At 40.0% G+C, this 14,872-nt stretch overlaps 1 protein-coding gene across 1 annotated transcript in view; it reads right to left on the bottom strand.

Annotated features, from left to right (window-relative positions):
* Window positions 1-12,967, bottom strand: part of csnk1g1 (casein kinase 1, gamma 1) — a 44,612-nt gene extending 31,645 nt beyond the window's left edge. The window contains exons 1-2 of the mRNA XM_061815268.1: window positions 12,759-12,967; window positions 1,924-2,292 (exon numbers count right to left, since the gene is read on the bottom strand). Of these exons, the coding sequence (XP_061671252.1) occupies window positions 1,924-2,101 (178 nt within the window). The 5' untranslated portion in view covers window positions 2,102-2,292; window positions 12,759-12,967. The remainder of the gene's footprint in view (window positions 1-1,923; window positions 2,293-12,758) is intronic.
* Between the last annotated feature and the right edge of the window lie 1,905 nt (window positions 12,968-14,872).

Raw genomic sequence — 14,872 nt, forward strand, 5'->3', positions numbered from 1 at the left:
CGAACAACAGAGATATTCGCATTTTTCGGACGCCCCTTCTGACACCAAAGCTCTTTTCGAAAAGGACAACACCACACAACCGAGTGAAGTTACCGGGGAAATATTACACTATTGTTGAGCCCTCAGGGCAATATTACACTATTGTTGCAAGCCATATTCAGATGATATTCGATCACGGCCAAACCACATCCCGTCCGATCCACTCCTGCGATGGCTCAGCTCAGCCGGCCCGTGTGGTTTATGACAGAGTCGAGCGGTGCTACTTTAGGGGGGTGCTCGCAGTCGAGCCGGGGCGCTTTATGCGTGCACGCAACAGAGTAACGCATTCTTCTTCAGAGCCGCCCCTGTCGCAAAGCCCGACGCGCAGCCTTCACAGAAGCTGTGACCGCTGAACGCGGCGCCTCAGCCGGTGTGGCTGAGTTTAGGCCCTGTGGTGGAATATAAGAAGGAGGTGGAGCTGAGCTATGTTGCTTTTAGGGGTATGTTCAAAGTCACCGCAGTACGTGATGAACACTATCGAGACATTGTTGGCTGGGCGACGCGCACATCGACCCATTTCATACACGGATCTTTTGCTACGTTATGAGATAGACCGATTACGTGGTCTGCCCCAAACTTTTTTTTTTTTTTTTTTTTTTTTTAAGAGTTGTATACACACCTACCTGTTATTTGGAACCCACGAAGCTCTCGTCCTCTGCACCCGTGCAATCAATTTTTTCACAACGAACAGGGTCTCTTTCAAACTTATGAAGGGTAATTCCGTTCTACCGAGTGTTCAAGCAATGTCCAGGAATGCAGGGAACCGGCATTTTGGCTAACACAAAAGAACAACGAGCTCCCTTCCCGGAGGTAAAACTAATGGAAACAAACGAATCCACGAGGGGGAGCCGCTGTCCTTTACGTCACTTCCTGCTTATTCTAGACAACAAATCCCTGAGACGATTTTCATGGCGGGAGTTACACAAAGCTGTATACGTCAAAATCACGTTTTGTGATGAAAAAACACATGGGACCATATTGGCTGTGCGTTTTTCATTAATAATATACCAAAAATCATCCATATGACGACACTTGACCTTTAATGTTGACTGTATGGATCAAGAGATCCCTTGGATGTCCCCCCAATAAAGTGGAATTAAAAACTATTGATAGTCAGAATTAACTACATATGTTCTTTCCACATATAATAAACCCATACAATTTGTTGAAATGTTAAAAATAATACCATACCACCTCGACCTAATGACAAAAGTGCACAATTTAGACAATACGTCAATCAATATTCCACAAAAAAAAAAAAAAATGCAAAATTATAAAGAGGACACTGTTCAGAAACCTGTGCCCTTTATTTTGTTCAAAAATGTAACAAAGAATCTAACCTTTTCAAACTCTAAGCCCAATTAGGGTTGAGATCATATTTGGAAAAATATTTCATGGTGGAGACTAGCATTAGTTTCAGGATGAGGAAGTGATGCAGTAAAAGGGGGGAGGAAAAACATCACCACCACACAAATGTAGCTAAAATTGTAGTAATGGAAACTTCCAAAAGCAAATGCAATTTAATTACACATTTTGTCCCAGTAATGCAATGGATTACAATGAAAATAATTTTGTAATTCAATCAAATATCATATTTGATTCATATATTCTGCTTTGCTGCATTATAGGGAAAAGAAAGTATCCATGTCCACATAAAGAAAGAATGGTAATAATTAAAGTTCTGCTGCATGTCTTGTATAAAATGAAATTGACCACACCTGGAATATCCACACAGCATATAAAATTTGTTAAACCTGTTTTACATCTTCAGACATAAACATGAAGACCAGAAAAGACTGTTGGTTCATACTGTATCTGGTGCTTCTACATGTATTATCAATTAAAAAACATCAGAGATTGCTACTGCCCCTTTTATCCACTTACCTAGCTTTAATTCACCAAAGTTTCCACAGCCAATCTTCTTGCCAACACGAAAATTTGGGCCCACCATGAGAACACCAGAAGAACTAGAGGAGCCTGACGGTCGAGACGAGCGACTTCCCTGGGAAACCTTCGTGTTCCTCGCAGGCCGCTCCCCATATTTGTCCCTCTGTGGATCCATGGTGTGAGCAGCACAGGTCAACCAGGGCCAGGAATGATGTGCACAAAGACCTCTGGGCTGGGCCCACCACAGCCACAGCCCTGGTCACTGGCAGTGCCTCGCTAGCACACACACACACTCATAAGACAAAAGCTGGTTTGGACACTCTTCTGTCCTCAAAATGTGCCCCAGGAGAGAGGAAGGTGGAAACCCTGACACAGAAGACAGACAAAAGATTAAAATGATGACAAAATGCAACTAAAAAAAACACGAATATTCAATGACAAGAGATCTCGCTTAATGTGATCAGGAAACATTACTGAATATAAAGAGCGATATTCTCAGGTCCCATTAAAAATAAATTTACATCAATGTGTATTATGTATAGCTTGACATGTCTGTTATTTATAGTGTCTTTTTTTTTTTTTTGTCTACTGGTGCAAATTTTGACAACAGCTGAAGTCACCTTGGTCCAACAGGTTCATATATGATCATTGAATGCAACCTGCCTTTTTGCTGTTGTAATTATTCTAGACCATGATTAAAATACATGTTGTATGAGGGGCACCTCATGTACTTGTGGCTAGCACTACAATGGCGAGAATAATGTGTGAAACTAGGGGTTTTCCAGGAATTACAAAATAAATATACTACGCTATCAGTTTCATGCAGACATAATATTTGTTTTCATTTTGGATATTTGTCACACAGACAAATGAAGGGAAACCATATTTTTTCATAATATGCAAGGGAAATTATTTCCCATCCTTCCAACAGTTTGGTGATCATGAAACCCTTAGTACTTCAACTTGAATTTCTTTGTAAAGCCAGCATTATCAATGTTTTGCAGTGGGATTTTTCCCCCCAAAATCTGTGTTTACAAGAGGACAATGCGTGATCAGGACATGATAGTTTACAGTCAAAGTGCCGCTGAGATGACTGCAAGAAAGAGAGTCAACAGTTGACTATCAAGATTATCTTCCGCCCACAACCTTGGCCAAATGGACCATGTTTGTGGGGAATATTATGCAAACAATTCTATAAAAGCTGTGCACTCCAAGGACATTGATGGAAGCTAGTCTGTTCATATCTAGTGTACAAGTACATACCACAAACATGCACATTCTGGATTAAATGAGACCATTGGGACGCACAAAAAAAACCAAAACAAAAAAAAGCCAATCATTAAGCAAATTCGAACATCATCCACTGTTTGTTTCTAGCACACTAAATGTTGATATAATGTAAATCTGAGATTACTACAGTACATGTTATTACTTCCACCAAAAAAAGCCTTCATGTCAACCTGTCTAGAAGGTTGATGATAATGTAATTCCTGCTCATGGTGCTCCAGACGTGTGTGTGTAAACATGCGTGCGTGCATCCGGCTGACTCATGCTCAATATTGCCTGCACAGTTTTCAACATCAAAGACAGCTCAATTGCTCTTAAAGGGGACCATGCACTATTTACTATTACTCTACAAAAATGTAGGAGCCATACTTAATGGCTATAAAATAGGGTGACAGTAAAAACTGCTGGCAAGCTGGAGTGCATCCTGCTGTGTAAACTATCATTAGGAAAATACACTGCCCCATTAAAAAAAAAAGGATTAGAGCTGGACTGACAATGACCAAACCACACATATCCAAACATCAAACAGATGACTACAATAAAATTACACACATTGACTTCTTCCATGCTCATGTTGACTTATTTATTGCTCTGATGTTTAAAAAATAAAAAATAACTACAAATCCAAACATGCGAGACCCTGCATGTTCATCAAGGATTCCAAATAATTTCAAACATCCGGTCCTAAAAATCTAATAAAATGAATTAAAGAATAATATTGGGCAGATGCAATAATGATTTCACTAAATTTAAAAATAATTAATATTTATATTTGTTAAATATTTTCCAACTAAATAAACCATACAAAAGAAATTGTACTGTGCACCGTTGAAAAACTGAAAATGTCATTTTAATCTTTACCCAATCTGCCATCAGTGTCTTCCAAACAGCATTATAGTGTACATCATAAAATCATTCCTCTTTGTATTTAATCTTTACTGTATTTTGACAAAAGATTTCGTCAAACGTGGGTGTATCATTTTTTATCTGCAGATTGGCTTCACTTTAACGGTAAACACCCTAATTGAGGAAGAAAACAAATCAATTAATAATTACTGTACGTGATTGCTGACCAAGGTGCCAAAAGTGTATTTAAAATGTTAAATATAAAAAAAAAAAAACACACAAATTGACAAGCTCTAATAATATAAAACAGTGAAATCAGAGCCTTTTTTTTTCCACGAAAAATGTCCTCTCCACAAATAGCTGCAAAACATTGTAATGACATACTGGTGGTGAATCTGCTTTATCGGTGCAAGTTACACAAGTGGGGAAGTTTGGTAAAAATGTTTTTTTTTTTTTTCAACTTTTGTTCTTCCAGTTATATTGCATCATTGCAACGCCATGTTTCGACATGCCTGAACTCAGGAATCACTGGAAATAAAATCCAAGTGCAATGTAAGTGTTCATTCAATAAATACAAAATGAGACAAGGCCGCATGAGGATAAGCTCAAGTATAAAATGCGTCACTGGAAAAGAAGTTCTATTACATACCCATTGTAGGGCTGCACGATTAAGGCCAAAATTATATTTTGATCAATACTGTCATCATGATTGCTAGTCCTAATTATTTAATTATTAGTTAGGGAATCATCTATTATTGCACCACATCCCAACAAACAATAAGTCATAGTTTTCATTGCAAATTGAACCTTCAAATCAGAAATGATAAACACTGCAACAATGAGATACAAATGGACCCCGGAAATTTGCACTTTACCAGGGCTTAACTGAATAAATGAGCTATTACAAAGTGCATTTTAATGGAAGCTAATACAGTCACATTAAGATCTAAACACCGACTTTTCATTTGGAAAACCCTATCGTCAATATAATGAATTGTAAAGGATGGTACGTTTCTGTCCTCCTTGACCACAGTCACAAACTCCAAAGAACTCCACAGTTTTGCTTTCCCTCTCTATTTCCACCTGGCATTCTTTCATTGCACTGAGGCCAAGTGAGAAGGTGAAGGCAGCCGCTAAATCCACACATCTTCTACCGCTGACCATTCATACAACTATGTTCAGGCTGGTGCTCAACAACTATCGAGATCAACTCGACAACAACATCGTTGATAAATCCCTATTGTGTGACATCACCCCCCACGATATGAGTCATCGCCCACGATACGAGTCATCTCTTCAACTGTGCTCAAAAAACAACCACATTGACGGTGGAACAACTGTGGAGCGCCCCGGCCGATGGGGATCACTTTCTGGACCTCGCTACGGAATAACGACCGTCGTACTTGGCTACAACATCTTCTACCCCTTATCCGAGATCAAGTCACGGGGGAAGTAGTTTTAGCAGGTTTACCCAGACTTCCCTTTGCCCAGCCACTTCTTCCAGCTATTCCGGAGGGATCCCGAGGTGTTCCCAAGCCAGCTGAGACGTAGTCCCTCCAGTGTGTCCTGGGTTGTCCCCGGGGTCTCCTTCCAGTGGGAGATGAACGTATCACCTCATCAGGAAAGCATCCAAGAGATATCCTAAACAGATGCCAGAGCCATCTCATTTGGCTCCTTTCAATGCGGAGGAGCAACAGCTCTAATCTGCATCCCTCCCAGATGATCTAAATTCTCACCATATCTTAAAGGGAGATGCGAAGGAAACTCATTTCGTCTGCTTGTATCCAGGATCTTGTTCTTTTGGTCATGACCCACAATTAATGACTGTCACTGCAATGATTGTTGATAGAATGTTAACATGACACGTTGCCTCTCAGCCAGCATAAGCTGAGAGGCCCATCTGCAAAATAAGAGACTTGTATATTTGGAAATCAATGTGACGATAAGGAGCTCGGAAAATGGATGGATGCCGTTTTAATTTTCCTTTTTTTAAAGTAGGTCATGTCGTGCGTTGTCGGTGATCAATTAAACTTTAAATATTTTCGCCCCCTTGTGGAAAGCTAACTAGGTTGCGGGCATTGTTGCATTTGAAGCATAAGCAGCAGGACCCGCATTTTAAATGTGAAAAAATAAACCTAAAGAAAATAATCGGCAACAATCAGGCTTATTTAAATGTGGTAGCCAAAATCTTGATCCCGATTAAAGTTTGACTAACTGTGCAGCACCTACCTATTGGTAAATAGAATAATTCTCTTTCTGAAAAAGTATAGAAAGCTTCACGGACACTGATCAGAGTGCACTGCCAGGCTAAGATACCAAGCTAAGTCACTCCCAGATCAGGCACTGAGTTGAGGTCACATGGAGCAAACTGGGCCGTCCTCATTTACATGACACAATGATGTAAAGCTAGAAGGAAAGACTACAAGATGTTTCAAAGATAATATTTTGACATGTATGGAAACATGCAGGTGCATTTTAATATGAATGACTACTTTCTATTTCTGTGGGCCTTGAGTGTAAGCATTACAATGGCTTCCTGGTACAATACTGTTACAATACATATGACAATACAATAAATGTTGTTGGGAATGTTAGTTTACATCAGGGGTCTCAAACTGGCGGCCTGCAGGCCATTCATGGCCTGCAATACATTTTGTGGCCCCCACCTTAGTATGAAAGTATAATGGTAGTGTGGCCCTTGAGTTTTATAAGGATGGCACTTTTACAGTGTTGTGTGTGGAGCTGTAAAGCTGACCAATCACGGTGGGGTAGATGGCTATCGGGCATGTGACATTGGCTGGGCTTGATGCAAGCAGAGAAACAATTTTCAATGAAAGAAACTTAAAGCAGCATTGCCAAAGAAGTTTTACACACAAGTTGTAAACACCAGCGTCCTTCTTCATCTTATTTTGTGTTTTAAAAAAAATGTTTGAGAAGATCGAATTGTTTTTAATTTCTAAATTAAATTCCACATAAGTCCATGTGCACAGAGGCTGCAGCCTAGCCTCAGTCAGACTCCGCCTCCAGTCTTTGTTTCATTTCTTTATTGCACTAACTGCATGCTAACGAGCTTATACTTATGGTTTTAATTAGGTCAACCTCAAAAAAGCAAGCAAATAAAAACTATGTGGTTGTCGTCAAAAATATTCAGTGGATTTAAGGAAGCGATTCCCCAGATTTTTTTTCCAACATCACTTTGGGCATGGTTTTGGGGGAGAAACCACCTTTGGATATATAAAAGTTTCTGAATCAACAAGAGCATGGTTTAATAGTAATTATAGTCTTTACACCACAAAGGGTCCTCAGTACAGCAGTCTTGACCTTCAACAAACGGCAGACAGTAAACCACTTTCCCCCCCTTCCTGTATGCAAGTCAACCATACGAGTATAGGTAATGAGGTTCTCTTTTGTTAGTTTTCAAAGTATAACGTCACCAGTGCATAAACAAGTAACTTATAGAGACTACAGAGTATTTTACCAAATACTCATACAGATTTGAGTTATATCGGTCTTGTGAAATAGAAGTCATAAAAGGGGACACTCGGACACTCTTGGTAGCATTGGGAAAGTGAATCATGCGTACAGAAGCAAGTACAATAAAGAAATGGATAGACATCAGTTTTAATTCATAGCACTTTAAACGAGAAGCTATACATTAAGAGTGAGGTGGGTAACAACTGTTCAGCCATGTGAAAAAACAGCCAAAAAGGGAATGTGATCGCTTCACACAATTGTTTCTCCTATGTGGCATTAAATACAACAGTAAGTGCAATGACTGTGGTTAGGCCAGCCTGCACTCAAAAAGTTTAAATTAAGATAGCCCGCAGAACGACTGTTCATACTGAGAACAAGCATTACAGCAACAGATGCCCTGGTGCCAACTTGCTGTTAAAATAAAAGCTTAAAAGGGCATTGATGTCCATTCTACAGTATTAATGTATGAGGCTTTTATTTTGAAGTTGGCCTTTGAAGCATGTTGGTGAACTGTTTCCGTAATGCATACTATTAATCATTGTAGCGTCTGCCTTACTGCAACTTGAGGCTTGCCTGATGTAGTGAAAAACGCTGAGTAAATACACTGGGAAATCAGTTTACTAACAACCCTAACAGGGGCCATGACTGGTCAGCAGAACAATGGACACAATTCACTGTGAACTAAAAGGGATTTTCATATTGAGCAACCTATTGACTTGCTGGCATCTGCTTCCATTAGGTTGCAATTTATGATTCCACTTTTAGTCAGTTGGGCCTTGGAAAATGTTTTATTTCGATGGATTTTTTTCTCTTTATCCCTTATTTATTATGGTTTAGAGATTATTTTTGTCCTGAAAACTGGATGCATTAAAAATAAATATTCTTCCCAAACATGAAGAATACTCATGATGACAATATTGATAAAGACAAATCATGATTATTATTTTTGTCATATTTGTGCAACCCAAACTCTTTTTAATTGTGCAGCCCAAATTTTTTTTAAATTATTTTTCTAGGTAAGGCAATTAATAACAGATTCTTATTTGCAAAGCTGACCTGGCAGCAGAGTAAAACAAAAACGTGTTTTTATTTCAAGCGGTGTCATCGCCGTGGTGCTTCCGTGCCATGCCATTTATCTCGCTGTTGCAAAGCTTGCAAGCAACACACTTTCTAGCATTGAATAAAGAAAAATGCTCTGACACTTGACACAACTTGGGACCATTTTCGCCATCTCAGCCATGTCAAAACAAAAAACAAACATTGCCCCTGCTCTACGACTCAGCTGTAACTAGAGACTAGTTAGGTTTGAGGGGAAAACATATGCAATGACTGAACATTTCCTGGATGATAACCTCCATTAAGCGCAGTCTTTACCTCAGTCTGGGACTGCGACTTCATCTTTAAGCAACGACCCGAAACACAAAGCCGATTATTTGTATAAAGTGACTTCTAGACTACTCTGAATGTCCTTGAGTGACCCAGCCAGAGACCAGACTTGAATATGATTAATATCTCCTGAGAAATCTGAAAAGGGTGGTACAACAACACTGCTGCCAAGAGAAACCAGTGAAACTGGTGTGTGCCAAACTTGCTTCACAGTTCTGAGAACTGGGGTTCAAATCCCGGCCCCAGCTGTGCGGCGTTTGCATGTTTTCCCCGTGCATGCTTGGGTTTTCTCCAGGCAACTCCAGTTTCCTCCCACATCTCCCCAAAAAACATGCAACATTAACTGGACTTCTGAATTGCCCCTAGGTGTGAATGTGAATTGTTGTTTGTTTGTATGTGCCCTGCAATTGGCTGGAAACTAGTTCAGGGTGTATCCCGCCTCCTGCCCGATGACAGCAGGGATTGGCTCCAGCACTCCTACAACTCTCATGAGGATGGATGTGACTTTCTTTCATGGATTTTTATGAATATTGGCCCAATTCATTGTGATGCAAAGTTGCTAGTTTGACTTTTGGTGAAGTTTTAACGCAATGTTAAGTTAGGAACGCAACTTTCTCAGACAGATGGATATTTACAGTATAATTTATTTTTGTGGTTATCATCAAGCCTTATAGTGGCTTGAAGACTAAAATGAATGGTACAATCATCAGTCCAAGAGGACAGCACAATGTTTAACTCGTGTGCTGAGGCTTGGACCGGGAGTGAGCACGTCGAACTTCTACGGGTTTTAAAAGCCTCATTTTGCACAATATAATGCTAGTCATTCATTTTAAGACTTTTGTTCGGTTGGCACAGGCACATCTTCATACATGTTCTTTGTTGATTTTCAGATCTTTTTTTACCACTTCCTCCTTCAGTGTCATAGGGCTGGAGGCATTGAAATAGGGAACCAATTTTTTCATTTTTTATTTTAATGATTCTGGAAGAACTGGAATGTTGATCCAGGTTCCAATCGGTTCTCAATGCTCATCCTTACACCCAATGTAGTATTTTCTTTTGTATAGTTATACATAATTTGTTTACTTATTTACTTAAATTCCCACAAAATTACAATACCACAAGTACCAATAAAAACATCATGATTAAAAAAATATATACACACTCGATTAGAGATCACAAATCAGTTGTTCTTTCTTTTTTGGGGGGCAGATGGAACAAGCTGCATGATGCTGTAGACAGGAACGAGAATGCCAAATGAGAAAAAAGTCTGAAAAGTAGCCTGGAGTGTGGGGGCAGCGCCCCGTCGTGGGCCAAGGGGGTGAAGCCACCGGAGCTAAGCGATTTTAGCAATTTGTTAGCCCCAAAACCATTAATTTCAAAACTGAATTTAACTGAATTTGTGGAAAAAATTTCCCTACCAGTACAGGAAAAATTGAAATATCAGTTTCATTTCTTTAATGCTTGAATTATTGTACTTATTTGAAGCACATTACATAGAGTTTCACCATTTGCCAAACTTCAGAATGAATTTTCAATCTCTTTCACTGTTTAATATGGATCCACCATTACATTTTCTTTTTCATATGCAGTCAGATATTCATAGAATTAGTATAGTGTAGAGATGAAGCACAAGTTTTTAGAACAATATGAATAAAAAATACCTTACCACATATGTGCTGTAGGCTGCTTTATCCATATTTTTCTTCAAGAATTTAATCAATTAAAAGTTTTTAGTATTTCAATGAATAGTTTATATACAATAATTTACATATGTCACTGATATTTTCCAGCCATGCCCATCTAAAACAGTTTTTGATTCCAGCATCCTTGTCAATTGCCCTCGCTCAATCTTCATCCTTTTTTTCCAACACTTTCGCCATCGTAAAACTTGGAACACACCGTCGCTCAGTTCGCGCTAAGTCCCACACACCATTACTTGGCTAAGAAACAAGTTACACTGCGATTTCTGAGAACCGAGGACACATGTACATGGTAATAGTAAAACTCGATTAACCACTAACACGATTGGATCGTTATACTGTATAACTCTGTTGTTCAATCGAATAATCTGCCGCAAACAAGTTTTAATGTTTATGTCGCAAAATGAAAATATTTACACTACCGACCAAGTTAGAACGGCCTATGGTAGTCGTGCTTGTGCTAGCACTAAGCTGAACTTGCAGCTCGGAGCCCACTACCGAGAGGCAGGCGCACAATACCCTACCCCCCTGAAATTTTCTCAACGGATTTGCGCTTATCTCGAGAATGGTCATTTTGGTCTGAAAAAGTCGGAAATCCGCCGATCAGCGGAAAATTCTTATTCCTGTGTAAATCATGATCTCGCCACACATCACCAATAATATCATCCGCATTTAATGTCAAAATGGCTAGGGCTACTCAAAGAGTGAAGGGGACAGCTAACATTATTACTGAACAAAATGGCATTTTCTTGATTATTAAAAAGGTATCCTTTTGCACTTGTGACAATATATCAAACAAAAAGGGAGGAGGGTGACATCAGGTGCCTGAGTTACACAATTTATGATATTTTCCTCATTTGTCATCATTCAGACACTGTTGTATTGTTTTAACATTACACTTTTATGGTCATTAAGAACGTGATAATTATTGTAAAGAGAAAATACATAAATGAATTTAAAAATCCAGTTTGACTGTGGAACAGATTAATTCCAGTTTTTTGTTTTTTTGGTGAAGGAAAAATTAAATGCCAGAAAAAAAAAGGTTACAGCATCAATATTGGTAATTTATTAGCATAATTTATACTCCAGTAAAATCCTACACGAAAGTATACCTAATCTTGAACGCCTTCAATGACAAACAGGAGCTAGGAACGGAATATTTGCATCATTTGATTGTCACAGAGAAATAAAGGCTGCGAGTGACGTGAGTTAACCTTCAGTGGAAAGAGCAGCCTGAGAGGGGGGCTGCCAATAGTTCACGCTCCTGCTGTGACAGCCTCAGCAACCATTGCCAGTATAACTGAGTGGAAATGGAAATCTTGTTTTAGGTGAGCTCCAATTCTATCACTTTAGTTGTAAACCACGGGGTATCTTATCTCCAATAAGTCTGCGTAAGAGGAAATACTGTGTATCATTATGGTTAATGGTGACTATCGATTTGTAAAAGTTTAACTGGGAGGTGAGCTGTTCATTGACATTAGTATTTTCATTAGAGAACCACGAAAATTCGAACCGTCGGAACTATTCAACTCCACAAAAAGCAGAGACCTTGGTGTGACCGAATGAAACTGTGTGCTATCCTGTCTTTGCAATGTACGGACAAACCGACCGAGACAACACTTGGAGGTGTAGCGCTTTGTTGAAACACCGAAGGTTAATCTTCAAATAAGTGGTAACGAGACAAGGTCTGAAGAGAGTTAAAAACATTGCCAAATGTTTCGTGAACAAAGCAAGTCGGCAGGCCAGCCGAGGGAGTCCAAGCTCTATCGCGTGGTGGTCACATCCATTGGTGGACGAACACACAATTAGCGGAGTTCGCCAGGCAGCAGAAAACCTGACAAACCTGCCGCAAAGCTAACGTTAGCCACAACAGCCAGCCAGGTGTCCTGGAAATATTGACTGAAAAACTGGAAATATGGGGAACCGCACACATTTTAAGTCACGTCTATTAGCACACGCGGTTTAGGAAAAACAATCGAATAAGCCCCTTTTGCTAACAGCTAGTGATGGCTGAGTGACAACTGGACGCAGCACAACAAGGAAATTAGCCCCGTCAGCTATGAAAACAGGAGCTAACAAGCAGAAGCCCACACAAATTCCGGATTTGTGTCTGATCGCGAACACTCACAACAGACTCACCTTCGCTGGGCTACATCCACATGATAAGGACCCGCGCCCTGGGTGTGTTACCGCTAGACTCGCAATGTTAGGCTGAGTCTTGACTTTAGGCTTTCTATCTTTAGGGATGTTTCATGGTGGCAGCCCTCTCCGTTCTTCTTCTTCTTCTTCTTCTTTTTCAGTCGGCTGCTGCCTGGTGCTAGGTTTGAACACACCGGATGTAGAAGAACGGCACCGCCCGCTTCCACACGCACACTTCCAGGTCACACAATCGTGACCAGTCAGTACAGTACACACGGAGTGGAATATACTGCACCTCTCCTCCAATAACACAGATATATTATTGTGGGTTTAATAAATGACTCGTCAGTGTTATGAGTTCTCAAAGTCGAGTGGGGCTATGGAAGTAAATATTTGCCACCATGATTTTAATTAAAAATCCCACAGAAAATTTAATGTTGTAAAATTGACATTGTTATTTCAAGGTGATCACATTTTCAATAGTTGTACTGTATTTCAGTTTAACTTTTCAATGTTAACAAATTCGCCATGTAAAAAAATTCAAACGCAATATTTTCACTGACCTGAGATTCAACTGGCGACAAATTGCTGTCTGAAATTCAGTCTAAATTCTGTGTTAAGAAGGCACGGTTGCTTCGGGTAAGAACCCAACACCCAGCCAATCCAGTTAGGCTTTCTTTAGTATGTGATGTCACGTGACTATTGTAGCCAGTTTGAAAATCTTGCGTCTGAACTTTTAAAGGAGAACTCCGGTCGTTTGGATTAACAATTTATCGAAGAGGTCATGTCGTATGTACTGTACTGTGAAAATTTGAAATTAATCCTCTATCATTTAATGGTGTTTTGAGAAGATTTTTATAGGCAACTACAACTTTTCACGGGTACCGCCATTTTGGCAAGTCACATGACCTACTTGCGCGGCTACGACGTATTATGTGCAGCAACAAAGAAATTATAGCCGGTTTGTAGCGTCTTCACATGTGGTACCACCACAATCGGACATGGTAAAATGCCTTACTGTATTGCGAAATTTTGCCATAATTCGGATAGAAATAATTTGCGGAATGTTTGGTGGCATGTTCTGACCAGTAAGAAAAAGAATCATTTAAAGAGCGGAAACTGGAGTGACCGCAGAAAACCTACGCAGGCACGGGGAGAACATGCAAACGCCATAATTCTACACACACACACACACACATTGCAGGGATTTGCGAGTTTGGACCCTACACGTGTTCACGAGTCGAGGAAGATATGACCAATGATTAGAAAAAGTTAACAGCAAATGGATTCATTACAAAGGAATGTGTAGTACAGACGTCCGGGTCTTATCTAGGTATCTGCCGCACACGAGATGTGCGTCTTCTGGCAGGATAGCCAAAGAAGAAGACAAAAGCTGCCCAGTAACACAAGGTTTTTATATGTATGGGTCCATGGTAAAGGTGGCTACCCCCCCCCCCCCAAAGTCTGGTCCTGGGGTGGGATGGTAACTTTCCGCTCCTTATCTGGTGTCGTTTGTCTCTACAGCAACGCCTGGGAGAGGAGGATGGCGCCAACCGGTTTTCTGCGTACAAAGATCAAGGACAACCACCAGCTCCACAACACATCCTTGTCTGATTAGCAAATGGGCAACACTTTATCCGTTGATTAAATGTATAAGGTCACATTTAAACAAATAATGAAAGTGCAATAAAAGTAAAATAGTCTTCAACACGCACACACAACCACAAAACTCCACACACAAAAAATAAAATAAAACCCCACAAAAATCAAACCCAGGTCCTCAGAACTGTAAGGGCAACGCTTTACCAGCTGAGCTACCGTGTCACTATTGTGGAGGCAGTATAAACTTGCACCAAGCCAAAGATCATTTAATTATCAGCCAGCCTGCCTGTTGGCTAAATCAACCTTTCCCACAATATAGAGCTCATGCACGTGACGTCAACATTTTCACGCCACCATATTGCCAGTAAAACAGCTGCTCGACATTGTGGGAGACATTGAACCGGAGGAGAATATTTACAATACCTGAGACCTGTTGTCCTGTTGGTTGTCACAACAGACGAGACAGATATTCAAATATATCATTCTATAGCATACCATCTGAAAAGACCAGA

This window comes from Syngnathoides biaculeatus, chromosome 3, assembly GCF_019802595.1.
Source record: "Syngnathoides biaculeatus isolate LvHL_M chromosome 3, ASM1980259v1, whole genome shotgun sequence".
Classification (NCBI taxonomy): domain Eukaryota; kingdom Metazoa; phylum Chordata; class Actinopteri; order Syngnathiformes; family Syngnathidae; genus Syngnathoides; species Syngnathoides biaculeatus.